The sequence below is a fragment of the Cantharellus anzutake genome, assembly GCF_015039405.1.
Source record: "Cantharellus anzutake strain C23 chromosome Unknown EI90scaffold_46, whole genome shotgun sequence".
Taxonomy (NCBI): domain Eukaryota; kingdom Fungi; phylum Basidiomycota; class Agaricomycetes; order Cantharellales; family Hydnaceae; genus Cantharellus; species Cantharellus anzutake.
Genome location: NW_024066996.1, coordinates 351,878 through 379,292, shown reverse-complemented (window position 1 = coordinate 379,292; position 27,415 = coordinate 351,878). Strand labels below are relative to the sequence as shown.

General features: G+C 49.7%; 13 protein-coding genes across 13 annotated transcripts; 7 read left to right on the top strand and 6 right to left on the bottom strand.

Annotated features, from left to right (window-relative positions):
• Window positions 1-405: 405 nt before the first annotated feature.
• On the top strand, window positions 406-7,780 carry EI90DRAFT_3229863 (armadillo-type protein; the record flags this gene model as incomplete). The annotated part of the gene is made up of 17 exons (XM_039066493.1): window positions 406-683; window positions 739-868; window positions 917-996; window positions 1,050-1,140; window positions 1,191-1,422; window positions 1,472-1,869; window positions 1,920-2,306; window positions 2,362-2,454; window positions 2,505-2,879; window positions 2,929-3,118; window positions 3,180-3,722; window positions 3,773-5,091; window positions 5,127-5,404; window positions 5,455-6,444; window positions 6,497-6,789; window positions 6,844-7,458; window positions 7,509-7,780. The coding sequence occupies 17 exons, from the start codon at window positions 406-408 to the stop codon at window positions 7,778-7,780; spliced, it is 6,564 nt and encodes a 2,187-aa protein (XP_038912854.1).
• A 2,742-nt stretch (window positions 7,781-10,522) lies between these two features.
• EI90DRAFT_3146544 (glycerol-3-phosphate O-acyltransferase) lies at window positions 10,523-13,404 on the top strand (the record flags this gene model as incomplete). The annotated part of the gene is made up of 10 exons (XM_039065428.1): window positions 10,523-10,666; window positions 10,726-10,852; window positions 10,909-11,298; window positions 11,354-11,667; window positions 11,726-11,917; window positions 11,969-12,125; window positions 12,182-12,428; window positions 12,478-12,622; window positions 12,673-13,044; window positions 13,213-13,404. The coding sequence occupies 10 exons, from the start codon at window positions 10,523-10,525 to the stop codon at window positions 13,402-13,404; spliced, it is 2,280 nt and encodes a 759-aa protein (XP_038912853.1).
• Window positions 13,405-13,603: 199 nt separating this feature from the next.
• Window positions 13,604-15,577, top strand: EI90DRAFT_3156616 (uncharacterized protein; the record flags this gene model as incomplete). Its single annotated transcript, XM_039066066.1, has 9 exons — window positions 13,604-13,725; window positions 13,799-13,968; window positions 14,029-14,103; window positions 14,165-14,248; window positions 14,309-14,318; window positions 14,372-14,413; window positions 14,470-14,683; window positions 14,763-14,847; window positions 14,912-15,577. 9 exons carry the CDS (start codon window positions 13,604-13,606, stop codon window positions 15,211-15,213), a joined length of 1,104 nt encoding a protein of 367 aa, XP_038912852.1. The 3' UTR covers window positions 15,214-15,577.
• A 190-nt stretch (window positions 15,578-15,767) lies between these two features.
• Window positions 15,768-16,934, bottom strand: EI90DRAFT_3070545 (uncharacterized protein). The gene is made up of 7 exons (XM_039061236.1): window positions 16,586-16,934; window positions 16,491-16,524; window positions 16,424-16,429; window positions 16,323-16,366; window positions 16,162-16,240; window positions 16,094-16,106; window positions 15,768-15,997 (listed from the first exon to the last, which is right to left on the bottom strand). Exons 2-7 carry the CDS (start codon window positions 16,522-16,524, stop codon window positions 15,925-15,927), a joined length of 249 nt encoding a protein of 82 aa, XP_038912851.1. The 5' UTR covers window positions 16,586-16,934; the 3' UTR covers window positions 15,768-15,924.
• EI90DRAFT_1937638 (uncharacterized protein) lies at window positions 16,643-17,509 on the bottom strand. Its single transcript, XM_039052353.1, has 4 exons — window positions 17,413-17,509; window positions 17,224-17,299; window positions 16,806-17,154; window positions 16,643-16,718 (listed from the first exon to the last, which is right to left on the bottom strand). Exons 2-3 carry the CDS (start codon window positions 17,278-17,280, stop codon window positions 16,912-16,914), a joined length of 300 nt encoding a protein of 99 aa, XP_038912850.1. The 5' UTR covers window positions 17,281-17,299; window positions 17,413-17,509; the 3' UTR covers window positions 16,643-16,718; window positions 16,806-16,911.
• EI90DRAFT_1939610 (uncharacterized protein) lies at window positions 17,476-18,503 on the top strand. The gene is made up of 3 exons (XM_039052356.1): window positions 17,476-18,038; window positions 18,116-18,156; window positions 18,242-18,503. The coding sequence occupies exons 1-3, from the start codon at window positions 17,649-17,651 to the stop codon at window positions 18,282-18,284; spliced, it is 474 nt and encodes a 157-aa protein (XP_038912849.1). The 5' UTR covers window positions 17,476-17,648; the 3' UTR covers window positions 18,285-18,503.
• Window positions 18,468-18,975, bottom strand: EI90DRAFT_3070536 (uncharacterized protein). The gene is made up of 2 exons (XM_039061235.1): window positions 18,811-18,975; window positions 18,468-18,692 (listed from the first exon to the last, which is right to left on the bottom strand). The coding sequence occupies exons 1-2, from the start codon at window positions 18,966-18,968 to the stop codon at window positions 18,602-18,604; spliced, it is 249 nt and encodes an 82-aa protein (XP_038912848.1). The 5' UTR covers window positions 18,969-18,975; the 3' UTR covers window positions 18,468-18,601.
• A 1,108-nt stretch (window positions 18,976-20,083) lies between these two features.
• On the bottom strand, window positions 20,084-21,473 carry EI90DRAFT_2930077 (uncharacterized protein; the record flags this gene model as incomplete). Its single annotated transcript, XM_039055013.1, has 6 exons — window positions 20,084-20,429; window positions 20,484-20,696; window positions 20,756-20,862; window positions 20,927-21,049; window positions 21,119-21,258; window positions 21,320-21,473. 6 exons carry the CDS (start codon window positions 21,471-21,473, stop codon window positions 20,084-20,086), a joined length of 1,083 nt encoding a protein of 360 aa, XP_038912847.1.
• Window positions 21,312-23,014, top strand: EI90DRAFT_1938292 (cyclin-like protein). The gene is made up of 7 exons (XM_039052354.1): window positions 21,312-21,766; window positions 21,830-21,911; window positions 21,984-22,112; window positions 22,165-22,334; window positions 22,392-22,520; window positions 22,671-22,709; window positions 22,761-23,014. The coding sequence occupies exons 1-7, from the start codon at window positions 21,543-21,545 to the stop codon at window positions 22,852-22,854; spliced, it is 867 nt and encodes a 288-aa protein (XP_038912846.1). The 5' UTR covers window positions 21,312-21,542; the 3' UTR covers window positions 22,855-23,014.
• On the bottom strand, window positions 22,968-23,996 carry EI90DRAFT_3146535 (RWD-domain-containing protein; the record flags this gene model as incomplete). The annotated part of the gene is made up of 6 exons (XM_039065426.1): window positions 22,968-23,125; window positions 23,174-23,348; window positions 23,406-23,540; window positions 23,595-23,725; window positions 23,766-23,873; window positions 23,930-23,996. The coding sequence occupies 6 exons, from the start codon at window positions 23,994-23,996 to the stop codon at window positions 22,968-22,970; spliced, it is 774 nt and encodes a 257-aa protein (XP_038912845.1).
• Window positions 23,997-24,094: 98 nt separating this feature from the next.
• Window positions 24,095-24,730, top strand: EI90DRAFT_3127932 (uncharacterized protein; the record flags this gene model as incomplete). Its single annotated transcript, XM_039064051.1, has 2 exons — window positions 24,095-24,619; window positions 24,680-24,730. 2 exons carry the CDS (start codon window positions 24,095-24,097, stop codon window positions 24,728-24,730), a joined length of 576 nt encoding a protein of 191 aa, XP_038912844.1.
• Window positions 24,731-25,218: 488 nt separating this feature from the next.
• Window positions 25,219-25,461, top strand: EI90DRAFT_2830118 (uncharacterized protein; the record flags this gene model as incomplete). Its single annotated transcript, XM_039053610.1, has 1 exon — window positions 25,219-25,461. A coding segment is annotated over one exon (243 nt), but the record flags the coding sequence as incomplete, so codon positions are not given.
• Window positions 25,462-25,756: 295 nt separating this feature from the next.
• EI90DRAFT_2930190 (uncharacterized protein) lies at window positions 25,757-27,369 on the bottom strand (the record flags this gene model as incomplete). Its single annotated transcript, XM_039055016.1, has 5 exons — window positions 25,757-26,198; window positions 26,253-26,661; window positions 26,714-26,788; window positions 26,824-27,190; window positions 27,247-27,369. The coding sequence occupies 5 exons, from the start codon at window positions 27,367-27,369 to the stop codon at window positions 25,757-25,759; spliced, it is 1,416 nt and encodes a 471-aa protein (XP_038912842.1).
• Between the last annotated feature and the right edge of the window lie 46 nt (window positions 27,370-27,415).

Below are 27,415 nucleotides of genomic sequence, written 5' to 3'. Positions count from 1 at the left end.
CCGGCAAGCCAAGTTGCACCTAATTATTTAAACATAAGATTATGTAAGCGACAAATTCAATTCGTTCTTCCTCAATTACTCAGGTCTGGCAACTCTAGATTGAGTTGTTCGCGTTTTTCGTCGAAGCAATGCACTGTTTCCGCTGCCGATGGGGAGCACTTGCGCGGACGCGATTCCGAACCCAAGAGATTGGAACCTCGGTAAATATTGATTGAAGCCAATCTTCTCACGTGACTGATTCCCATCAACAGAACACTTGGCTTCAACGCGCTCGGTGTGTTGACCGTCGCCCAGCTCCGGCACACGACGCGGATCGCGATTCCTGGGATATTAGGGGGCCATTGGGCTTTACACGCGCACTCTTTCCGGCGCTTGCGCACTTGCATTGATTGAAGGTATTTCGGAATGGAGGAGGGAGCAACACCAGTTGAAGAGGACTTTTCCTCCCTGCCTCTTTCGGAGCGGCTCGCCCACAAAAACTGGAAAGCACGCGTTCATGGATACGAGGAGCTAATAAGGGTTTTCCAGAAGACAGGATCGGAGGATGATCCAGCGTTCAGACCTTATATCCAGAATCCGGACTTGCTCAAGAAAATGGTCATAGACGCAAACGTTGTAGCTCAGGAAAAGGGCGTCGAAGCCGTTAGGAACTTTATTCAGTACTCAGGAGAATACGGTGCCCGGTATGTGGTCCTTGGTCTGCGTTATTCCTCGTTGTGATATTAACGTCGTTTGTAGAACGAGGGATTCCGTCATACCGGCGCTCGTAGACAAATGTTTTGGATCAACGCGTGCTGGAACCAAAGCCAAGGCGATAGAGATAGCTCTAGAGTATGTTGCGGCCGAGAACACCGGCGAAGGCGTGTTGGTGAGCCATTGTGAATTCTTGGATCCCCTCGCACTCACCTGTGTATAGCACGATATTTTTCCTGGAATCGGCGCAAAGCAACCAAAGGCTGTAGCTGGGTCCGTTAAAGCGCTAGGAGATATTTTCAGGTCAGTACATGAGTTGTAATCCTTTGCATGCATCTCAGCCATGGTTCGGACAGAGCCTTCGGACCAAAGATCGTGCCTCCCCAACCAATCCTCAAGGCATTGCCCAAGATATTTGGGCATACCGATAAAACAGTGCGATCTGATGTATATGTCTGCGTTCCTTGGGGTTCGAATCCGGTCTGACGTATTACTAGGGGGCTGTGCTCGCTCAGGCTCTTCATGTTTGGCTTGGGCCGGCCCTTCAGCCGGCCCTCTCGGAACTGAAGCCGGTTCAAGTGAAGGAATTGAATGAGGTTTTCGCGAGGCTGGACGCGGATGGTCAGGGCCACGGGACTGGAAAGCAGGATAAATTCACCAAAGCACAAGAACGTGAGCGAGCAGCGGCGGCGGTTTCGACCATTGAAGGCGATGAGCCTGAAGCTGAAGGTTAGTGTATGTGCAATTGTCTGGCACAACTGACGTTTCTTGTATGCAGGGGAACAAGTTGCATTTGATGCGCGGGAATTTGCCGAGGAAATCGATATTTTCCCAAAAATCCCTCAGGATTTCCAAGCGCAGATGAATTCCTCGAAATGGAAAGATCGTAAGGAAGCCCTGGATGCGACGCTGGACGTGGTGAAGGTTTCCGTCAGAATCAAGGACGCCGAGGGCATGGGGGAACTGCTCCGAGCGCTGGCAAGGCGAATGACAGATGCAAATGTCATGTGCGTCATGACTGCTGCTAATATCATCGGCGGCATTGCGAAAGGGGTTGGGCAGCCATTCTCCAAGTATAAATCTATTGTGATGCCCCCTATGATCGAACGATTCAAGGAGAGAAAAGCCAATGTTGTCGAGGCTATTTCCAATGGGTTAGATGAAGTTTTCGCGACTGTGGGTCTCTTTTTAGGGTTCTCCAACCACGTGCTGACATGGACTCGTAGACAACATTTCCGGATATCACTGAAGATCTGCTCAATGCTCTGCATTCTAAAAACCCTCAAGTTAAGGAGGCATCCCAGAAGTTTGCTAACCGTTGCCTCTCTACAACTAAAATTCCTCCAGCCAAAGCCGATATCAAGCCCCTTATGGACGCTATGGTGGGGCTCTTGAGTGAAAGCTCCGCACCCCTGCGGGAAAGCGCTATGGAGGGTCTTGGTATCTCCATGAAGATTCTTGGCGAGCGGGCCATGAACCCTTTTCTTGAACCAGTTGATGACATCAAGAAGGCAAAGATCAAAGAAGCTTACGAGAAGACCACTGTAAAGTGTAAAATCGGAGGCACTGCGCCGCCCCCGCCAAAGCCCGCTCCAGCGCCAATCCCTGCCAAGGTCAGTTTTTCTCTACGTCCTGAAGATCCACATCGAACCATTGATATGCCGGCAGCGTGCTCCTCCAAAGAGGTCTCCTGTCGAGATCACCCTGGAAGAAGAAGCCACCCCTCCTAAGCCGGCTGCTAAGCCGCCAGCACGACTACTTGTGCGTACATTTTTCTTCCTCTATGACTTCGTATTTATTTCGAGTATCAGGCACGCAGAACTGTTGGTGCCGGTTCCGAACCCTCTCAATCCGCTGCCGCTCCTCCCAAAGCGATTGCAGCAAAGAAGCCACCGCCAGTAGCGGTCTCTTCAGCGTCCGCAAAGTCATCCAAGGCTCCAGCCCCAGTGCCTCCAAGCGAATCGTTCAAGTTCAAGTTTACTCCTGAGGATGCTGAATCGCGATTCCCAGATTTGGTCCCCAACCAAATTTCCAGCGATTTGGGAGACTCTGCTTGGAAGGTTCGCCTGGCAGCACTGGATGAAGCTGTTCCACCATGGATCGATAGTATTGTTGACGACACTGATTGCGAATTATTGATCCGTTTCTTTGCGAAGAAACCGGGTTGGAATGAGAAGAATTTTCAGGTTACCCTACATGAATTCGCCTCATATTTTGGCTAACATCCTGCTCCAGGTTTCGGCAAAAGTATTTGGGGTACTTTCAACGCTCGCCGAACGCTCACCAACATTCAGCAAAGCCTGCGTTGCGTTGGCTACACCGCCTCTGATCGAGAAGCTTGGTGATATCAAGCTGAAGAAACCAGCTGGTGACGCACTATTAGTATTTGGGGAGAGATTTTCACTCTCATTTGTTTTGAGCCAGGGTATGAGAGTGATGCCACTACATAATACACGCGGTGCCTACACTCACTATTTCTACCCCAGCATATGACCCCATCAACAAACTAAAGGCACCAAAGACACTTGCGGATGCAGTTGCTTGGGTCAATGTTGCTTTGACGGACTTCGGAATCGTGGGACTCCCGCTTCGACCACTAGTTGAATTCCTGAAGACTGCTCTAAAGAACTCGAACGCAGCTGTACGCAGTAGTGCCACTGCAACCCTCGTAACCCTGCGCTTGTTTGCAGGCGTAGGCATTAAGGACCTTCTGGAGGATTTAAACCCCCAACTGCAAAATACTATTCAAGTGGAATTTGATAAAGTAGAGGGACAAGAGGCGCCGGTGCCTACACGGACCTCGTCGGACGTTGCGGCCACTCCCGCCGTTGGTCTAAAGGGCAAATCAACCTCCGAAGGCGACCCGCTGGACGAGCTTTTCCCTCGAGTGGACCTGGAAAAGCTCGTTAGTACCACCAATATTTTACTCGCATCGAAAAGTGAGGCTTGGAAAGAACGGAAAGAGGCTTTGGAAAATTTGATCGGGATCCTTGAAGTGGGGACGAACAAACGACTGAAACCGAATCTTGGTATGTTTTATGTGCTCAACTCGGGTCGCCCTTTGAACAGACTTTACCAGGCGACATTGCGGCTATGCTCAAGGGGAGACTCTCAGATCTCAACAAAGCCGTGCAATTACTCGCTCTTGATGCTATCTCGAAGATTGCAATTGGCATGAACAAACCATTCGAGAAGTACTGTAAAGTTCTTGTTCTCCCCGTTGCACAGGTCACCGCCGACCAAAAGGCAAATGTAAGGGTCGCAGGCACTACAACTTTGTCAGCTATCGCTCAGGCTTGCGAAGGTCTCGAAGCCATGGCTCATTTCATGGGCACTGCACTCGAGTCCCCCAATCCACTGCAACGAAGCACGCTTTTAGGTTGGCTCACCGAGTGGCTGAAAGAGTATCCAGCTACATCAACCATTGATATGTCAAATTGGGTTTCGCCAGTCCTGGCGGCTCTGGAGGATCGAAGCCCGGATGTCCGAAAGAGTGCTCAGGCTCTGTTACCTTCTGTCATCATACATGTTGGAGTGGGAAAGGTCCTAGAAAAGACGAATACACTGAAGGCGGCGTCCCGATCTGCCATAATACCACTGATCAATTCCGCAGCCGCTCCTAATGCTGCCCCACCCGACCGCAAACCCGCCCCGTCTGGGAAAAATGCTTTGAAGGTAGCCCCCACCGCTGACGAACCGGCTGGGCCCACTACTGTAACGTCAATTCCACCGCAACGAAAAGGGTTACTAGCTCGAAAATTCGGCATCTCTTCCCCAAGGCCGACATCAAGGGCGGGGAGCGGGGACGAACGACTCGACGCCCCGAACACTCCATTCAAATCCAAAGTTACAAGCCTGAAGCGGCCTGCTTCCGCAGTTTCCAAGGCCGTCCCCCCCGCCTCTGCACCTTTATCCGTCCCATTCTCTACTGCGAATGTTGAATCTAAACGCTCCCGCTTGTCGAAAGATGGAGGCCGATGGATTATCGAATCAGGACCTACTCGGAAAGACCTCGGGGAAACCTTACAACATCATATGGAACCTCACTGCTCGGGCGAACTCTTGGCGCTTCTGTTCAGTAAGGATCATCACGCCGTCAATGATCACGTTTCTGGTTTAGGTGTAATTTGTGATATGTTCGAGGCCACCTCCTCGGGAACGGATTCATACGGTGTATCTGCAGATATCATGAGCGCTCGACTGCTTGCCAATATCGACCTGCCCCTAAAATATGTCTCCCTCCGAATTCACGAGCCCCAACCTAATCTCATCAACAAATGTCTCGATGTTATCGACAATGCCATCTCATTTATGGCAAACGCAGCGTATGCATTAAATGACCTAGAGGCAGCAACGTTCATCCCAACGATTATACATAAGGCGAGTGGTTCGGCGGGAGTCCTACGGGCACGATCCTCACTGAATTTACATAGCTTGGTGATGCCAGAGAGGTTGTCCGGCAGCGGGTGCAGAAGATTATCGAAGCATTGCCGAAGGTATTTTCATCAAGTCGATTGTTTGCCTTTCTGTTGGAACATGGGCTCCGCGCCAAAGTCGCAAAAACTCGGGGGGGTGCCCTTGATGAGATGGCTATAATGATCAAGAAGAAAGGAATGTCGGTTTGCGAGCCGTCTAAGGTCCTTCCTGTTGTTGCGGCATTGGTGGATGATAAAGATGCAGCAGTCCGAAAATCTGCTCTCTCAGTTATTGGGTATGATCCCACTCATAGTCTAAACATACACTCTTACATCAGCTTTCTAGTGAATGCTACATACTTGAGGGTGAGAAAGTTTGGCAGTATCTGGGTCGCTTGGATTCGAAAATCCAGACCCAAGTTGAGGAAAAACTAAGACGACTTCCGAATGCTGCCAAAGCAGAGTCTGCGGGCGCTTTAACAACACAACGAACTGCAACTGCAACACCGCGGCCTGGTTCACCAGCTCTTCCTGCTAGAAAGGGCAGCATACCTCCGCCCTCCGCCATCAGCAATAAAAACCCCCGTACAGCGTCTCCTAGTTCACCGCTTGCTCTGTCTGGATCACCTACACCTCAGATTGCGTCAAGTCCCACGAACCGCGATCACGGGCCATCCTCCCCTAGCAGACCCAGAAGCATTCCAACCTCGCGCCTGGCTGCCCCTCGAACCCGCCCACTTTCTATTGCCCCCGAATTCCTTGGTCAAACTCCCCAGAATGAACAGCGCGGGCTCCGCACTCCCGAATCGCTCAAAATTCGAGGTGCGGATCGCTATAATGGTGACGCACTCCTTGATCAGGACGACGATCAGATTGATGGACAGGATGAAATTACTATCATCATTTCGAGCATACTAAGCTCAGATCCATCACGCAGTGTTGAGGCACTGAAGAAGATACAGAAGATTCTCGACATACCTCCAGAAGCGGAACCCTCGTCGCTTGAATTCCAAGCTCTTGCTGGCCACACCGATGGCTTGATAGAAACAATCACTCTCCAAATGGCTCATGTATTTGAACGCTCAAACGGCGTTGACGATCCCAAAAATTACCGCCTTGCCAAGCACCTCATACAAACGATGAATGCATTTTGCGATCACACTATGCTAGCAGAAACGATGCCTGTCGACATTCTTACTTCTCTGTTAGAAGAGCTCACAATGAGATTGTTGCAAACGGATGAAAGTAGTGATGGGAAAGTCAAAGATCTGTCTCGATTTATCAACATGATCATTCTCCGCCTTTTCAGCACTGCCAAACGGATCAATATCTTCAGGTTGGTCCTTTTTCGGTCATAATTTACTTCATTATTAAAGGAAGTTACCCAGGTCGCTATTTAATTTATTGCTACAGATCGTTAGGCCGTTTTCGAAATCCACTGCATCTCAGTCGAAAGAGGCGAGACTTGCCGAACTCGTACTAAAGTGCATGTGGAAGTTGGCTCGAGGCATCCCAGCTGATCTCGACAAGGGGATTCTGGACCCCACGGAGATTTTTCCTGCCCTTGAGACATTTTTGCAAACAATTCCTCCTAATGAGTGGAGAGCGCGCGCCGCAACCAAAATCCCAGTCGGAGATATGCCCTTACGAACCATTAAGGTTGTCATTCAACATATAGTCGGTACGTGATTTGCCTTGCGAGTGACATGTCCCGACAATAACCTCGGGTCACCAGGTGCCTTCGGTGACGAAGTTTATGATCAACTATCTGTTTCTTTTGACGATCCCTCTGCCACAATTGTCTACCCTTATGTCTATCGCATTCTCAACTCTGCGAACGCGGCCGCCCAGCAGCCACAGCAGCAGCGACCGACATCAGCGGCAAGCCACACAACCTCAAACAGCTATGCTCCCTCCGTTACTACCTCTGCCCCCTCCAATGGTATACACACTAGACCCATTTCCCCAGAACCCGAACCGATCTCACGAACACACTCCAAATCACAAACCTCAACATTTACTCCTACCCGTCCTCGTTCTGGGTCTGCGAGCGCATTCTCCGGCCGGGCCAGTTCTCCATCAACGCCCAATGGAGTTGAACCTGACCCAGATGCTAAACTCATGGAGATTTTCGGTCATATTTCGAGCGACACCACAGGGGCGCTTCACAAAGAAGGGATTACAGAACTCTATCACTTCCTGAAAGCTTATCCTCATAAACAAGCTAGAGCTGACAAAATGTTGGACTCAACGGGACCAGCATTCCGAAAGTACTTGGCTCGTGCGTTGGCAAGCAGAGCGGCAGAGGAGGAGGAACGTCGCGGTGCTGCAGTAGCCGACACTTTATCCCGTACGTCCCTTGCTTCATTGACGAGAGAAGATGGTTCTCACCGCCTGTAGGCCTGGAGTCAGGTCGTGCCCCTTCGGAACCCACCTCGCCCAAGTCTACAGGATCATATAATTCTCCGCGAAGAGTCAGCGGCACAACATCACTAGACGCTACACAAGACCCGGCACTGTCACGTCTACATGAGCTGTTTCGCTATCATGGTCGGAATTCAGTTATAGTGGATTCAAGGAGAGGCTCTGTAACATCTTCCTCTGGACATGGGGCCACTTTGACCGAACCCGTACAACCGAAGAATGAGATTCCACCTCCAGTATCCCCCTAATAACATTTTACGTCATTTTCTCTTCGCGTCATCATTCTAGCATTCAGGACGGGTGGCATTCTTCATTCTACTTCAGTTTACATTATTACTTTGTTCTTGCGTTTCTGACAACTACAGTAATCTATAACCTTGTTAAATGTATAGACCCCTTTTGTGGTCTTTGATTGCCAACCTCAGGCACGCAGCTCAGGGCAGACAGGTCTCGCTACCACTCACTATCCTCCGTAGAAAGCTTGCACAAACAAGAGACCCGGAAGGATCGCTGGACGTCCACGACCACCCCACTCAGGCTTCCATACCAACTCCCCCCCGTCGGCCAAACCCACCGCCAGGTTCAAGACGCTGGACTGGAAAACCTTCAGCAGGTGATTCAATTCCGGTGAGTGCTACCATCGCTTCGGTATAGCAGGGAATGCCCATGCGGATCCGCGGACCGGACGAGGGCCCACGACACTCATGGAAGGGCATCCTCAGGAGTCAGGCTGGCGAGTTCATTCAAGAAATCACGAGCCATCGATAAAAGGAATGAACGCCACGCCGTACCACCCGAGGGAGAACGCGACTGACCCGGAGCACATGGAGGCAGAGTTTCATAGAGATACATAACCATCCAGCAGCAAATAACCCCCACACCACAAGTCAGAGATTGACAGGTTCTCGTTATCACGTGGCAGAGCGGCTGCCCCGTTCGGATCATCTATACGCTACGTATGGCATCGGGGGGTCATAGAATAAAGTAAATGAAAGAAGGGACGAAAACCCAGTTACGGGCCGTCTCTCATTGAGACCTCGGTGTTGATGGGGCATGTTGGGTGAAACTTGCGCTTTCTTGCAAGTTGCAATACACACGGCAGCTACGGCTTGACGACGGGTGTTCCTCACTGCAGTTGATGCAGTTTGGTGGTCAGTCTTGAAGGTGGTTGGTTGTCATGGGTCCTCATCACCGCACATGTGGCACCGGTACGTGGCCTTGCACTGTGAGACATAAGCACATTTTTTACAGTGGATCGGGCGCAGGCAGTCCTTACAGTCGGATACTATGGCCAGGACATCGTACACACAGAAGGCCTTTTCAGGGCCGTCAACAACGAAGACGAGTGACGCTTTGTGTTTCGTTTGCAGGGACTCATCATTTGCCAACCGAGCTGGTAGGGAGATGGGGTTGAAGTTGTCCTAGTGAGCCGTATCCTTCCTGCAGTTGGGCGAGGATTTGTTCCGGGATGTATTGGGCCTGTCCTGGCAGTTCCTTGGTGCGTCGAGCTTCTTCTGGTATATTGCTTTGTCTTGGCAAGCCGTTGTGCGCTGTCGCCGATGATGCAGACTATATCATCCTTTAGGGGTGCTAGATCATTTGCGTGTGTATCAACCGCTCCGACAACAAGGTTGCCCCGTGCCGGCCAGGACTTGTTTTTTTTTTTGGCCCTTGGGTGTCGTTCCTTCAGTTGCGCATTACAGTAATACATTTGGCTGGTTCAGGCTGTATGTTGCGTGTATGAACAGCGAGTGGAGTGGTACATGTCGTGCGAAGCTCTATACATTTTTCGTTCAATTTTGACAGTTCTGCCGTTAGGGTGGCATTGGACTGGGCTAATGTTCTTCAAGTGCTTTGGATAGGGAAGCGGTGTCTAGTGGTGGGCCAAACAGCATACATAGATCCTCGATCTTCCTTTTGGTTTCCTCATTCAGGATTGGTGGGGAGGAAGTGTGTCTTTTTGCATTTCCCAAGCGGAGTCAATGCACGAGGTAGGTTGTTCAGCGTTGTTCCTGGGGGTGTCACACGATGTTGGTGTTTTTGGTTTTGAGAGTGCCGGTTGGAGGTGAGGAGTCGGGCGCTCGCAGGCGTGTCTATCTTTGCTTTTGGGCGACAAGCGAAGCAGCTGATGACTGTCACTCTGTGAGGTTTACATGTAAGGGATTCACGAAGTCACCCATTCAGTCGGGGTAGCACTGCCACGTATCAACGCGGCCGGGCGCCCCATCCATTCCGGAAGCAAGTCCCCAGCCGAATCTCTGACGTTATACTGCCGTTTTCAGTTGATCTGTCGCGTGACGGATTTCTTGCTTCCGTATAAATCCTGGCGCTTGAACAGCACCAAACTTCATCCCCAATTTACTTCACAACAACAACACCTTTTGCCAAACGGATTGTTGGAATGTATTCGTAGAATTGAGATCTAGAGACGTATTTCTCCGATTGTACATAGCATCAATATTTAAATTATAGGTAGCCCAACTTCATCCCCACTTTTCACCCTAACGGCTCGATAGAATTGGCTGAAAATTTGGCAGCACGGTGTTTGGGACAAAATCTAGGAGCCTTTTTTTGGACGGAGCATTTTGATGGATTTTTGAGAATTTGGATAATGGGGTGGACAAGTGCCTCAAAAATCCATCAAAATGCTCCGTCCAAAAAAAGGCTCCTAGATTTTGTCCCAAACACCGTGCTGCCAAATTTTCAGCCAATTCTATCGAGCCGTTAGGGTGAAAAGTGGGGATGAAGTTGGGCTACCTATAATTTAAATATTGATGCTATGTACAATCGGAGAAATACGTCTCTAGATCTCAATTCTACGAATACATTCCAACAATCCGTTTGGCAAAAGGTGTTGTTGTTGTGAAGTAAATTGGGGATGAAGTTTGGTGCTGTTCAAGCGCCAGGATTTATACGGAAGCAAGAAATCCGTCACGCGACAGATCAACTGAAAACGGCAGTAATATTTGGCCCACACCAATTATCGGACGATGGCCAACATCACCTACGATACTGTTTTATTCTTTTGGCGAGTTGTCACCAATATCTTCTTTCGTGAGATTCGTCCACGAGGCGCTTGGCACATCCCCAAGGATGGTGCAGTCATCTTCGTAGCTGCTCCACACAGCAACCAGGTCAGCATTTACCCTCCTAGCATGGAAGAGAGCTGAAATGTGTGTACCCTCGTACGAAGTTCCTGGACCCCATTCTACTGGCTTCTGAGGCTTTAAGGGAGGCCAGAAGGCATGTGGCGTTCCTCATCGCCGCGAAGAGCATGAGGATGAAGGTTATCGGATTTTTTGCTGGTCTGATGGGGAGCAGTGAGTTATGGAATGCTCAATCAGTTCCCCCTTCTCAACTCGTGTCCGACCTGCAGTCCCAACCGAGCGTGCTCAAGACCTCGCAGTGAATGGGAGTGGCTTTGTTTCCCTGTCTCCGTCAGACCCCTTGTTAGTTATTGGTGTCGGTACCAAATTCACAACTGAACTGTCGCCCCGCAAGAAAATTGCGCTTCCCAAATCTACTGGCAGCGTCATGGGTGAAGTGGTAGAAGTTATTTCCGACACTGAAGTCAAGATCAAGAGAGAATTCAGTGGGGATAACGGAAAAGCTACGTCCAAGGTTAGAGAACAAATTGAAGATGCGTTGAAAGGGGGAAAGCCGGGTCTGTCGTTCAAAATACTCCCGTATGTTGATCAAGAGCAAATGTACCGCCATGTTTACGAGCGTTTGAAGAAAGGGGGCTGCATTGGTATATTCCCTGAAGGCACGCTCGGCAGTTACACTCATCCATTCAGCTCCCCTGATCCCTGTTCCAATAGGCGGGAGCCATGACCGAACTGATCTATTACCACTGAAGGCGGGAGTTTCGATTATGGCACTTGGCGCAATGGCTAATAACCCCGGCCTTCGCGTGCGGATCGTGCCTGTTGGATTATCGTACTTCCATGCTCACCGTTTCCGCTCGCGTGCAGTAGTCGAGTTTGGTTCTGCATTGGATGTACCCTCCGAACTCGTCGAACAATTCAAAGCTGGAGGCGACAGTAGACGCCAGGCGTCTAGCAAATTACTTGACATCATCTACGACGCGCTGAAGACGGTTACTATCAGAGCACCGAACTATGAAACTCTAATGGCGAGTTCGAGACAACCTCTATTGCGCTGGGCACTTCATTCTCATTGCATCTACACAGCTTATTCAAGCATGCCGCCGCTTGTACAAAACCCCCGGCCAGCACCTTACGCTCGGCCAGGTTGTCGAGCTCAATAAGCGGTTCATCGAAGGTTACAACCATTTCAAGGATGAGCCACAGGTTAAGAAAGTACAAGCTGATGTCCTTCGATACAATCGTTTCCTAAAGGATTTGGGATTAAAGGACCACCAAGTATGGCATATTGTCGTTAACTTTGACGCTGTCTGAGGCAGATTCGAATAGGTTCCACGCGCTAAACGTGCGATATGGAAAACTCTCGGACTCCTGACGTATCGTGTACTCTTGCTGTTAATCTGGACTACAGCTGCACTGCCAGGAGTTGTCTTGAATAGCCCAATTTTCATCATTGCCGCTGTGATGTCGCGCAAGAAAGCGAAAGGTGAGAATCTCTCAAAGAGAGAAAACCAGCTCTCCTGAGCGCGCTTTTATCCCCAGAGGCTCTCGCAGCGTCAAGCGTCAAGATTGCTGGGCGAGATGTGCTGGCGAGCTGGAAAGTTCTCATCTCACTTGTTTTCACCCCATTCCTGTATACTTTTTATGCCGTCATCGCCACCCTTGCTACTAGCAGAATAGGTGTATCGCGTAGGTGGAGAATGTGGACACCTTTCATTACGATTGCGGCGCTACCATTTTTCGGCTACTCTGCATTGAAGTTTGGAGAAGCTGGCTTGGACATTGCCAAGTAGGTGTGGGAACCATCTCCGAATCTGCGTATTAACGACTTGAGTTAGATCATTGAGACCCCTCGTGATAGCATTATTACCTGGTCAGCAGCGGTCCCTCAATAGGCTTAAGGCAATGCGTGAGGCGATATCACAAGAAGTAAATGACGTGATAAATGAATTCGGGCCCAAGCTATTTGAGGATTTTGACTCTGTGAGTGCAGAAGTAATCCCCCAATGGCAGCACTAATTCGGTTCCTTCAGTTCCGCATCCTCGTCCCTGCATCCGCACCCCCTTCTTCGGGCTCAACCGGATTGTGGAGACGGAAGACTGCTGTTGGCGGCGTTGACCAACAAGGCACTCTCCTAAATCACCCCATGACCTGGATTGATGAGCGTCTCTTTGGTTGGAGCCAGAGCACCCGCCGAGAGCCAACTAGCGGGTCAGCCAGTCTCATGACCAGTCATCAGGGTACTCCTGATGTCTCGGACGACGAACAAGAGAACGCCGACTACGAAAATGTGGTGGGCTATTTGCACTCCTACGAGCCATCCTTATCAAAAAAGCGGACGCGGAGCAATCATGCTTCTTACGCGGATTTACAGCAGCCCAGAAGAAACACCTCCTCGAGTGAAGTTGGTGTTTCTGGTCAAGGCGGTGCCCCGGATTCGCCCCTGAAAACACGCACACGCAGTCGTTCGGAGATCAATTTGTCTCAGCTCGCCCCGGTATATCATCATCTCGCTTCGCGCTCGCCCATTCATTCGCCACTCAGCTCCACCTACTCTCTTGTTCCATCCCAGACCCCTGAAGAGTCGATGCCGCCCTCACCTGTTAATGAAAATAGCCCTGGCCGGAGCCGTCAACGTCGGTCTTCATTAAATGATGGTGTGAACGTCCACCGGATCGCGGCTCAAGATCCGACATCGACCTTCCAAGAGAACACTGCAAGTATCAATCAGGAGAATCAGGAGCAAAAGCAAAAGCACGACTGATTCCTCAATTCGACTGATTATCTCGTCTTCTCATTTCTCATCCCTTTCTCCAGCTGGGCTCAGATCCAAGTTGAGCCACCTTTGGAAAGGTTTCTTGCTACACATGTATGCGCTAAACCTGTATCTGTATCTACCTTACGCAAATGATAAAAGCAAGGGATCGGACGCACAGCCACCATCATGCCCTTACGCCCATTTCATGACTGGCGGGAATATTGCTTCAGCTTTGTATCTTCGCTCGTTATCAACGTCCAGATTATTTCGATTTAAAACCGCCATGGGAAAGAACAACAGAAGGAAGGCTGAACAGCCAGGAGAAGAGTGCGCGGCGCCTGTGACGTTCTTGCTAAAGCGCTCACAACTCCGCCCTTTGACAGATATATTTACCTACCAGCTCACTCATCTTACAGCTCGCCTCTCCAGGGATTGTAGACACTCATTGCCACCTCCTTTCAACTTATGCAACACACTTCTCCAAATATCCCCAAACGAAGCTTCTCACCCTTCACGATTTTGCGCGGGAGGTGTACACGAAGCCAATACCCCCACCAACATCTCTTAACGGTACGTATAGCATAACTGCCTTTTGAATGTGAACCCGGATGATTTCATTACACGAACCAGATCACAGAGCTAGCTTCAAACGACATAAGATTGATGCCATCATAGACGTGTGGTGCGAAGCTCCGGTACGGAAAGGTCTGAGCCGTCAAAGGCCAAATCCGTTCGTGCAGGCGGCGTTGATCATTATATAATCCAGAATGGAAGGAGCTGGCTGATAGCGCCCTGAGCGCAGAAGCTAGGGAACAGCAATGGAACGGACTGGACTATTATTTCGTCCTGGGTACGCTTCAGGTTTGCAGGCGATAGGGTTTTTTTTTCAAATGTTCTCCTTTCCTCTTAGGCGTCCACCCGTGAGTCTGATAACGGCTGAAAAGAGAAGACATAATCTAAATGTACAATCCAGACACGAGGCTAAATCATACGATGACAAAGTGGAAGCGGACATGTATGTACACAACTATTCAATTGTCCTTGCCCAAGTTTGCCTCTTTTCCCCCTTAGATTGGAGGCAATGGAACATCCACGATGCGTAGGGTGGGGGGAGATTGGGCTGGACTATCATTATAATCTATCGCCACCGGACGTCCAGCGTTCGGTCCTCACTCGCCAACTTCAGCTTGCAGTTACACTAGGGAAACCTATAACAATTCATACGCGCGAAGCAGACAAAGATATAGAGGAGATTCTGAAAGCTGTCGTTCCGAGAGAGCATCCTGTGAGTCCCTCATCTCCGGCAGACCGATGACCGTGCGGGCTAGCGGCTTGAGGCCGATTCACCCCTCCCCCTCCCTTAGATCCATGTCCACTGTTTTACAGACAGTGTTGAATTAGCGAAGAGCTTGCTAGAACATTTCCCCAATCTCTATGTCGGAATAACAGGTAAGAGCCACTGGCAAATTTGCTGACCTAATGTTCAATCTGTCATGTCTTCATCTCCGGCGAGGTGTCATCACATACGCCACCAACCAGAACACTTCCGCTGTCATAAAACACCTCTTAGATGCAACCCACTCGGCTAGTTCGCCTCCTCGAATCCTCATGGAGACGGATTCGCCGTACATGGTACCATCAAATCTGACTTCGCAGACGCTTGGATTAAAGTCGGGTCAAAAATTACCCGCCTCTCATTCGGGTATGATACCTTGGACCGCTGAATTTATAGCGAATCTCGCTGGGGACGGTTGGGACGCGGATAAAGTGTTGGCCGTTTCGAGAGAGAATACAAGGGCTGTTTATGGCGTGTAGGACTTTAGCCAGGGTCTGGTGCAGCACTCCGGGCCACAGCGCTAGCATGGGAAAGACTGGCAGAAGGTGCTCGGTGACTTTATGTTAAAGGAAATAATCGTGCAGCAACTGCCTTTTGGTTGATGAGGTCACAAGTTTTCGTGTAGTTCCGGGCGCAAATGGGGGCGCCGGGCTTGTGCGCTTGCGCCTCGTGCGCAGCATTCATTATGTAGAAGACGAGCGGTAGTGAGCGCCAATTGGGAGTTTCAATGAGTATCATCTATTATACTAGCCAGCCGGGAAGATCACATCCAGAAGTTCACTAACACGACCTATGACCTGCACGCAACGGTTTGGTAGGGTCTCAATTGACGTGTGAGATGGCTTGGTGTGACATGATATGATACTATGTCGATCCTTCGTGTAGGGAATTCCCGGGCCCTTGCGGCTCGCGTTATATATTAGTTTGGAATCAATAGAAGCCTTTTTGATTATTGCCCGTCACGCTTGGCCCCGAAAGAGGGGCAGTGGCGGATATTCAGAGGATCATAGTTGCCAGTTTCTCACTAGAACGAGGCAGATGAACGCGTGTAATTTGAAAGAACAAATCTGAAGCGATCATATATCGGGTATCAACATATCGTATGACAAACGAAAATCGGAGTTATAAGCCAGCGAACTGGTGTCAAACCATCGTTGAGGATCTCTCCGGCAACAATCTCCAAGCCATCATTAAGCCGCCTGTTGGCAGTAGTCACAAGGATACTCGGAACGTTTAGCTGTAATGTGGACAGGCTGAGTTTTACTAATCAGCGCCGATTGCGCATGATGGAGAAAATGACAAGATGCTCTCAAGTCAGTAAAAGCCTACCAGAAGGCTCACTACCGAAGGCATACGCACTAAGACCAGCAGCCTGTCAAAGTACCGGTGATGAGTGCACGCTACAACCCGGATGACTTCTGACTTACCACCTTCTCTGCATTGAGGATTCTGACACCATTGAGGGTGATTAACGCTGATGCGGCACCTATTACTGCCACAATCAATCTACGCATGTGAAAGGCCGTGTCAGCAGGGTGTAACTTTAAGTGAACAAAGAAATACAAATTGATGAATGCATTTGGCATACCTTCTCCCCCTCCTCAGGGGTGCCGGGAGCAATAAATTTATGGCCTTGTCGGGACAGGTTCAATACCCACGCGTCGGAGATACTGCCTTAGCATTACTGACCGCAAACTAAAGAAAACAAATCGGTATTCAGAGTTCGAATTCGACAGAAGTCTCTGGCTACGCTTACTGAATTTGTGCCAAACGAAACGCAGGTGACACATCTGTTGAAGGCGAATCGTCGATGAGGAAGAGGTCAAAGCCAGCGGCGAGGGACATGTTGACCTTGACTGAGTAGATCTCGAAGAGTGTTCTAGCTGCAGAGGGTTCTAGTAGAGTACTATCGTAGAACAGCTTGGTGAAAGGAGGGTTGTTGGTGACGGAGGGAGGGCTGAAGGGCGCCGCTTATATGCGTATCCTAGGCCGTCAAATGGGGAGGGAGTCCCAGGCGAGAAGGGGCAATCAAATGAGATGATTCTGTCATTGGGCGACGGAGAAAAGCTACCAAATCGCCCGGGCGCGAAGTCCGCTACGTCACATAGTAAGCTCAAAAAGCAACGAAGTTTGATCGTCATGATGGAGGTTCGAATAAAAGCAAATGATTATTCAGACTATACTATGATAAGGGTGGGTGCCTGTAATGAATTTTTGGCCAGCGGGCGTGATGTTACGATAATCATGCGGCGGGAAGCAGACCTCAAGTTTGGCAGAAGCTTATCAGTTGTCGGAAATTTGGAACTTTCCTGCGCTCTGAAGGAGGGAAGCACAGTGCTAGTGAAAGCTAAAAGCGGTCTGCCTGCAGTATTTGCTCGGGATGGGAGGCCCGCAGCACCGTTCGACATGCGTACAGCGTGCTGCGAAGACGTGTGTATTGAAGGACGAAAATTCGAAAGTTTCGCATCTCAGCGACTGTCCGAAAATACCTTGAGGACTTCCCCAAAAGTGAATAGGAAATAATCAAAGGACAAGTCTCCGGGCATTTGAACGGTGCACTACGATCTGAGAATAGCAAAATCAACTAAGTTCGGAATCAACAGCCACCAAAAATAAGCTGAAATGGAGAAAAAAGACGCTCGCCAGTAAATCATGGCAGGCAACGTTTATGGTATTACCAATATTTTTAGTTTTCGCTATCATCTCATTGAGAAGCGACCAAGTATTCATGGCCGACTTGATCCGTGTCTCCCAGTTCGTCAACAGTGATGTGAGGCACATCATCAGAGCTGCATCACGCAAGGCCGGAAACCGTCTTTTCCGCGGTCCTCATCCCGCTCGGTGTGGATAGTAATTCAGTCGTAAACCTTGGTTACGGGCGCCCAGTTGAGGGCTGGAAAGACACACCGAGGCCATGCACGCAAATCGGAACCCCTTCTCCCGAGCGGTGGTGTATACCGGTGGCAAGTTCTCCTCAAGGCCCGAAATACGATCAAACGCCCAAATGAGCACATTTAGAGGGAAAAGTCCCGGGCCTAGCAAAATGTCAGATGGGAGAGGCCATCATGCAGGGACCGGGGGGGACAAATTGCAGTGTCCGACCTGTCTACTGAATTGGGCCATCATATTCAAGAAAACGTGTTTCCTACCTCCTCTACGATCAAGCGTACGTTTGACGTCAAGGAGATCACGAACACGAATGACATCCGAGGAACTCTGCGATCTCGATCTCCAATGGCTGGCAAATCTCTCCTTTGCAGGAGTCTGCACCACTCATGATCTCGACCTCACTCCAATGATCAATGTATAGTATAACACGTTGGTTAATTTCACTGGAATCGTCTCACGCATTGTGTCTGGGGCCATGGATTTCTCCATCAGCTTGGTGCTCATGAATGTCCGATTCAAATTCTCCCATGCTGGTGGGCTTCAATGCATTTTGCTCGATAAACACCTTCTCAGCGGTATGATCCCATCTCCCGTGGTCTTGATGTCCTCGGCACCTAGCTGGACTCCTGCGGGAATATGTGCAAAACCACCATTTACTTGATAAGGTCGTCATCTCAATTGAATCATCAGCTCTTCTGGATTCACCCTCTAGCGGGGTTTTAATCGCTAAACTGGCAGCTAGTACTCATGCGTGAACCTCCTGACCCGTCTGCATTAGAGACACCCCCAAATAGTCCCAGGCCTACTGCCACAGTTTTCCAATCTGATGTTCGAACATTTAGTCACACATGAGCACACATTCCAATTGTCTCTCAACACGAGTCCAGCGGCTTATCTCCAATTGTATCCCTGGGTGCTTTTGTCAGTTCCTGTTGACTAGCTGCTCAATTTCATTTGCAACATGCGCAGGAGTGTCCTTTAGTGGTTAATTTCCCTCGCGCGAACGCCTCGCTTTGGCTCTCCTATACCTGGCCGAGGGGCGTGTACTTCTCGGATGCGTGAAACTACTCTAGAATAGATACATCCCAAATAATGTCATCATGCGCCACGCATACGTTTGAAAATCGGTTTCCATCGATCGATATTAAGTGCTGTGGGGTATGTTGCCGATCGTACGAAGCAATCACCTTGCAGCCAGGAAACGCATAACCTGCAATACATCAAAAAAAAAACAGCTTGATAGTTCGCCGCAACATGCCACACAATCTGCTGCAACATTGAGGCTGCAAAGCGTCTGACCGGCGGTTCCGGACGAAATGAACAACGCGACTTTACCTTTACACATGCACCTGAAGTGGGGAAGGGACTGTCGGAATTTTAGGGTATCTATCTGATTATCGATCTAATCGATCGCTACATCCCTTGTCACCCTTTCAGCCATGAGCCATGTGATTATCCATGAAAAGTAGGGTGATGACAATCAGGTCCCGCCCATCTGCTAATATGCCTAAGAACAGTAAAGTGAAGCTCAAAGTTGTGGGTGGATCATTCGAAATGGGGGTTGGTTTTTAGGACTGGCAATGCCTTGCAAATTGTCAATTTAGCGACTTGATATCACCTTCAGCTATCCGACAAAGTACAGGGATAGTCTTTTGATTGATTTGGTGGCTCCCGCAATTAGACACCTTATCGTGTACGACGTATGTACTAAGCAATCCCCATCCGGAAAGAAAGCCGAAAAGCTTCAGTCCTCCCATTCGGGCTGAAGTCTTGCGAGACGTATACGCTTAATAGAGGGTGGAGAGATGGGAGCCCGGGCCGGGCGGTAGAACGCCAAAAGGACCCATACGTTTATCATAAAGAGCCCACTGGGGCAACTGGTGGATGGGCAAAGCACGTCGCACGCGCTTCTGTGCAGCAATTCAGGGGCGGCTGGGCCATACAGCCGCAATACAAGGTCAAGATAGAATTCAACGTCATCCCCACCAACCGACGACATAAGGAATCACTCGCGCGGCCCTCCAATCGGCTCTAATTAGTTGTTGCGTGAACGAAGTAGCGGCGAGCCAACCAAAATACGCTACGCGATGCCTAACTAAGGGCGGGTCCAAAAGCATAAACAACGTGCATGACAGCCGCCAATCCGTTTCTGAGGTGAGTCGCGCATCCCAAAGTCAGGAAGCCGTGTTATTATGGATGGTTCCCGACCGATTCTTATCTGGACTGGCAAAGATACAAGGAAGATTTTTATTCAGGGAGCATTGAATATTGTTTATCTCCAGCAAACTTTTGATCTCGTCTGAGCTAGGCAAGGAATATGGTTTTAGCGAATCCTGTGCTCTTCAGGGAAGCAGCAGAGTGAAATCCACCCAGAATTTCATAACCTTGTCTCAAGCTGGACGGCTAGCTTGAGCAACCGAGACATTCGCCCAGAATAGAACACGGAAACCGAGAAATCATTTAATCCGAAAAGATGTTTACCAGGTACTGGCTTACCCCAGAAGGGGTGAGGATGCCCACATCTGAAAAAACCAAGGCAATAAGGTCGGGTCGCGTGTAGTCAACATCCGGGTTATTGGCAAGCTGTTCAGGTGTCATCGTCAACGTCGGTGCGGGTGATGAATGGTCAGAGAGGTGGGGGGCCGCGGGCCGCTCAGCTGCCGGTGGAGCATAAACTGCAGGTGACCCATGTGACACCGTTAGTGTGGAAGGGTGAGAAGGTTTCTGTGTTGGAAGTCGCAAGACGGAAGAATTGTGGATGGGCAGATCGTATTGTGATAGGGGAAACGAGCGGAGGAATTTGTAGCTGAAGGTCGTTTTCCAATGAGAGGAATCATTTGGGGTAAATTTATCACCTCACCTCTCTGCTAGGGCGTATAGCGGCTTATTGGCGGCTTTCGCTATGATGGCCACTTGGTAGCTTCCCACAGCATTTATTAGGCCGCCACTCTCCACAACAGCCTCAGACCCGACCAGAACTAGATCTACCCTATCCATGACGTACGCCACTGCAGAATCGAGCACGAGGGTGGAAGGGACTCCAGCAGCGGTTAAAGCGTCAAATGCTTTGATGCTATCCCAATCATTCATTTCAGAAGCGAACTAAATGAGATGTTGATGCATGAGGCTCACCCCAAACCTCTTGGGCGCGCTTCGGTGACATAAACAGATACGCGCTTCCGCTTATGTGCATTTATCAATGCCTGGAGAACCACCCTTGAAAATGAATGTATTAAAATCTGATAGTTTGAGGGTTCCAACTGTGTCAGCATTGTGAGTAAAAGGTCCGGTAGCAATACGTACCACGCCGTCATCAGGTATGAAGCCCAGTGCAAGATGCGATATTTTCTCTCGACAAGATTCGGCTGCGTTACGCGCATACAAATTCCCTTCCCGAATTAGCGCTTCCTTATGGGTGGCGAACGCCTATGCGAGCGTAAAGCAGAACCCAACAATTTCAGATGCTGGCAATGGATCGAAGTAAACTGACCGTACCAAGTCTTCCTGGCGCGCTGTGCTCACGTAACGGATGAATAGATCACAACCGGCCGTTAGACTGATTGGATTCGGAGTTGCTTGTTTGAGGATAGCTGCTCCAACTTTCAATGCTTCTACCAATTCGTACATCGTTTCCGCTTCAGATTGGAAGAGGAGATATTAGCGGGACGCGTGCGCTCGGTACGTTCACGCATCCACCTTTTGAGACGGCAAGGAGCTCTGTTAATGCAAGTACAGCAGCAATTGGCATGGATGTGTCCTCATCCAAGAGATTTCTTCGATAGGCAGCAATTACATCAAATGGTGGAGACTGAGAAGGTTCTAGGCCCGCTCTGATAGCGTTATCAAGCATTTTTGAGGGATTTTTGGTTCGTTGTGCTGGTCACTGTGGAGTGGGTTGATAATAAAATTACACTGTTCCATGGCCGGATGTGGCAATGCGGACGGATATGTCCTTGTGCAAATCCCCCTCGGCTTGACCACCCTCATGAAGTCTTCTCATTTGTCCTCTCAATGGCTATTCAAGGGTGAACATGTTGGAAAAACTCCTTCAGTAGCTCTCGATGGCAAATCCGTCTCTGATGAGCTCGTCTTAAGGAATCAAGGGATCGAATTCTTATCTCGTGTTAGCTTGCAATTGAAGCTGTTAGTGGAACTTGGGAATCTTTGCTCGCTTCTGTCCAATTCTCATTCACTGTCCCCTATCAGTACGGTCCCAGTTATCTCCACCGCAGCAGTATACTTCCACCGCTTCTATATGCGATACTCGATCAATGGCCACATTATCTACGTGCGTTTGGGCCCGAATGCAGCCATCGTTTTCTCGTAAATGATGTGTCTTTGTGTCCCCTTTCCCCAAAAGGACACCGCTGGCGCATGTATATTCCTCGCGTGTAAGACGGAGGAGACCGGGCGAAAGCTCAGGGATGTTGCAATCGTCTGCCATGCGAAGGCCAGCGGTTTACCACCCACAACAGACGAGCAAGATCCGGTCTGGCTCTCATCATTTGCCTCATTCATGATTTCTCATCAGGTTGCTGTAGAATGTCACCAAGTGGATGAAACGTATCACGCAATATGAAGAGCTCCTCCTCGAGGCCTTGTGTTTTGATATGACGGTCGAGCACCCTCACACCGCGTTATTGACAGCAGCCAAAGTGCTTCATCCTTCAGAAGAACTTCTTGCGTATTCCTGGAGCATCATAAATGACACGTAGGCAGACTCTTGTTCCCAAGTAGAAACATGACATTTCATACCACATTCTCCCAGCTATCGGACCCCTCTCTGCGTTTTGTACTCACACAATGTCATAGCTTGCGCGTGCTACTTATTAGCGCATTATTGGATGGATCCTGCAGTGCCCCTGGGTGAGGTTCTGGAGACTCGCTCAGCTGTAGTGTATGATGTTTTCGCCGTACAACAGTCAACAACAGACGTCTCAAGTAAGTTGACCACCCATCCTTGATTGTCAAACAGGATAAAACGACCCCACTAGTAACCGTTGCCGCAATAATGGACTTCTATCGTCATGCCCGTCCGTATATTCAGGATAAATTCTGGCAATCCAATCCTTTCGAACAAGTTACTGTATGAACAACTCTTCCCATCGTTCCCATGTGCTTATCCCATATATTGCAGGCCGAGTTCTTGCCCGAACCCCCTTTCAGTTTCCGCAAGTCCGACTCACCCCCACCAGAGGACTCAAATGACGGAGCTAGCCCACCCCTCATAATCACTACCCTTTCCCCACCAAAATCCCCTCAACTGGGGGAAAACTCTCAGTGACACGCACACAGATGCATCTTTCATCAACATCAAGCATCGGGCAACAAATCATTGTTGTAGTTAATCGCTGTCACTAAAATGGATCCGATCCTCGACTTCCTCGACTTCGTCATGCGCTGTGTTTCGCTCGTACTGACTAATGTCCACGGATACGGCTCCTTCTTCGCCCTCCTCGTCGTCAGCGCCAAAGTTGCGATCTTTCTCGAACAACTGTCGCCCTATGTGGAGTTTAGACGCGGGACGACGGCAACAAGGGTGTGCTAGACCTGTAGGTTTTAGCTTATTTCTCTTGTATTCCTCCCTTTCTTTCGGCGGTATCGCTTTGATACGTTCTTCGTCTTCTGCTGCGACTTTGGCGGCGAGCTCCTTATCAAAACGTTTCTTCCACTCAGAAAATGTAGAAGAAGTTACTGGTGTCCCTCTAGTGCGAGCAGTTTCTGCCTGGTAAACAGGTACACATAGGAATTCAAGTGCCGTGTGAATGCAGTAACCACGAACCTCGAGCTCGCGACGGGCTTTTTCAGCAGCCTCTATTTTGCGTAATTCTTCCCTTTCACTTATCAACTTGCCAAGAGACTCTTGTAACTGCGAGACGAGTGTGAAGACCATAGCCATCCCCAGACTTTCTTCACCCTTTGATGCGCTGAGACTTCAATCCAAATTGAGGGATGTTCATAATCCCCGTACCATTTCATGAAGGGTGTTCAGCAACATTTTTTCCTCGTCCCGGCTCAGTGACCCTCTCGAGGAATGGATAGCCAGCCCTGGAACCTTGTCAGGGTATTCGGGAGGATACTTTACGAACAGCGTGAGCTGTACTATGAACCCGGGCGGTAAGAGTGGCGCCACGATCAGAACCTTCCTGAGCTGTAAACAAGCATAACTTCTCGGACTTGCTCTGGTCTTCCGAGCTTGGGGGCTGCTCAGCCGGCTCGACGCGAATCTTCAACTCATCCTCTGCAACCTCTATCGGGTGCACAGGTGATGAGTCAAAATAGCAACAGAAAGTGCTAGGACCTCACTTTCCAGCTCGTCTGGGTAAATAGAAGACAAGACTTCATATTCTTCCGCTAAGACTTCCGACGACATCAAGACGAAAGATGAATCATGAAACAGCGATTGCGCAGCGATCAGCCGATCGGTCACGCGACTTGGAAGGAACGTGGGAATTGCACGAACCATCAGACATGCAACGCCTGCGACCTTCAATAGCGGTTTCAATCATTCGTCGTTATGTCTCAGACACAAGACATACCGGAAACCCGACGTCCTCACGACCATTGGTGCTGGACCATATCTTTGACAACATTGTGAAGCCACACCCAGCTTCTCCCGCGAAAAGCCGTCAACAACCTGAGCAAACGAATTCTCCTCACCCTGCAATCTGGCAAACATGGGGAAGACTCAATAATGCATTATATGCATCGGAGCAGAAAGTGTCGAAACCGGAGGACTTGTGGCGGGCATACTCCGGACGACGCATGGCTGAGATCCAAAAGTTGCAGCAGGAGCGAGCACACGCTGGAATGTACTGGGGTCGCTCATTTCCTGTCACCAATGGAAATTTTATAGCAGCTTACTCCCGCGTGATGACTACGCTCCGGGATAATAGGGTTCGCCAGGAACAACGACTGGCGGAACGTTTTGAAAAACCCACCGATAAGAGACGAAGACTGAAGAGTGAGCGTCACAGAAGAAGATTCGCGGAGATGGTGAGTGTACATTTCGTGCGCCCCTGTACATGAAACACCAACCGGTTTCCGGCAACCTAGATAAGTCAGAAAGTCAAAATCGTCCGCGCGATACGCGAACGTGGCGGATGACGGGTGAGTGTCCCCCATCTGTGTCTCTGCATTCCTCTTCCTTGTACCGGCTCACATCCCGACTCATTCAGGCGTCTTTGCACCATATTATTTTCTGTCCCTTTGAAGATGAAACAAACACGTTTTTAAGGGACCTGATCCTTTCTACGTTAGATTATAGATCTGCTTATTAGGGAGGGTCAAACGCCATTCGCCGCACCTGAAACATGAGGTGATGGTTGAATCCTAGTTGGCTGAGGAAGGTCCCGTGCGTGACGCAAGGCTCATGACGCCGCTCCCTTTAAAGACGACGTCTCTTCCCGTGTCTGCCTAAATTTCATTCTTCGGTCTTTCCTCATCGCGAATAACTCCCTTCAATAACCTCAATTTCCCCACTTTGCTCAATAGCCAACTCGATAGAACATGTGCTATAATGTATAATACCCCTGCGTTTCGTGTTCTATTGCGCCAACCACTAACCCACTGTCTTTTACTGGAACGTGGTATAGGTTATTGAAGGGCGATGGTATCAGATATGCGACTGCTTCGATGCGATGTCGACCCATCGCCGGGATTGCAACGATCCCAAGTGTACCTTTTCCTCCGCCCACCCACAGCCATCACACTGGTGCACGACACACAATTCTTGTACCAAAATGATGACTCTACCAGACAAGCAGCCAATTCGAATCAGTCCTCTGAAATGTGCAAAATGCTCTAAACAAGAGGCAGAATTGCTGTTCAAGGGTCAGGCCAAAGGTGTAGCCAGCGTTCCGAATACTGGGGTACAGTTGCCACCTTCTGGGAGAGTAGCTTGGAGTTGAGGGAATTCGTGGTGTGAGTTTGAAGATGTGCTTGGCAGGAATCCAGGTCTTGTGTAAAGATGCGGTTGTGAATGAGCGAAAACTTCCCTCGATAGATGTTGATCGTCTGTATTTTTCGGCTGGACCGTCACTTGTACTGAATGTACATCCCATAAGCCTGGTTGTCCTTGTCCGTAAGTGACGTACAGGAACACATCGGAGAATAATATTGCAAGGTAGCTCGTCAGAAGACTTCTCCCCTGGCAATGCTCTCCATAACGAGCCGTGTGGTGTTTTCCACTTCCCTCCACAAGCCATGAAGGCAGTGGTCGGCATATAGGAGCCAGGTTGGCGTAGCGCCGGTTAGGGAAAGTGCAAGCCGATCAGCTCTTAGGATTCCTTTAGCTTGTTCGTTCAGGGACTGGCAGATCATTAAAAGTTGGTCTCGCGCCTTCTGCTCGTTGATTTCAGACACGTTATCTGCGAAACCCAGGACAGTTGCTTTCCAACAATCATAGGGGTCTTCGCTGGGCCAACCAGTAGGAAACTTTGGTCGCACTGGAGAGCTATCAAGATCCTGGGAAGCAGCGGTGATGGCGGAGCTCGGAAGAGCGAGTAAGCGAAGAACGGTTAACAAACGGTAGGATGGGTGCGCGGGGGGTGGCGATGTATGAATTGTCCAGTCGCTATCACAGTATCAGATTGCAAGGAAGCAATTGAGAATATCCAGAAACGCTTACAGCCAATAATCCCATCGCTCCAACAAGTCTTTCATGGACGCGTACGGTTGCAGCAGCAGCCGTATCGCATAATCTAGATTTACCTCTGACGGATCGGAATCCAAACGTCGTTCAAGGGTGAAGCCATACTCAGAAAACAAGGCCGAATTGCTATGATGCCCGTACTGAAGCAAAATCTCTTCTCCAGCTTTTACGGTTACAGACGCCGGCGAACGGAGGATAACGGATCGCGGCGCGTGGGGAGAGCCGGAAGGGCCGCGCCGGGTGTCGCAAATGTATTTGACTTCAAACTGGCACGCACGTGGAAGATCGGGAGAGTGATTTGCTAAGTCAAGTAATGGCACGAGCGTCAAATCTTCTTCTGGTGAGGAGGTGCTGGTTATTGGGAGATGAATACACCGCGTATTCACTGTCAGTTTCTATCTCAGTGTCCGAACACGAGAAGGATGTTTGTAACTAACCACAAAGCCATGACCATAAGAAATCTTCTTCCTCGCTTCGCGTACTGCATCTAGATTTTGCCAATTCGACATTCCCTTTCTGTGCAGGTAACTGATCAGGAACTGTTAACGCAACTGTATTTGTGTCCCCACTAGATACAGTCTAACTTGCTCGATATCATGTTGGTACCTGGCATGAGTGGCAGTGATCCTTGCACTTGCCGTTTCAGGTATCCTCGAAATCAATTCCCTCGGAAGCATAGATGCAGTTTGCAATTGTGCCCGAGCGTACCAGGCTACGGGGTGAGAGTCAAAGGATTGGGGAAGAGACGCAATGAATGGTGAGAAAGAGTCATTTTCTCCTTCACGATGAAGGAAGAGATGCATGGTCAGAAGCTGCATCGAGGTCAGATCTAAAGCACTTGTCGGGTACGACGATCTCAACGTAAACTTGTTGAGCAACTTGGACCCAGGTAGTACTATCAAGGGCGTGTTGGGCTGCAGAAGTCGATTCAGTATCAAGCAAATCACGACCCGCCCATCTCGGCACGCACAGGAACGTCCATTGTCGCGAAGAGTCCCCTTCCCGCACCATTCTCAAGCTCCTTGCATTCGACCAAGGGACTAGCTGCGTCAGGTAGGCTCACCCAGGATACAAGCTGCCTGAAGTTGATCATGGTCCAAGTATGTGAAATTTCTGCCGAACAAAGTCAGGCAGTATGG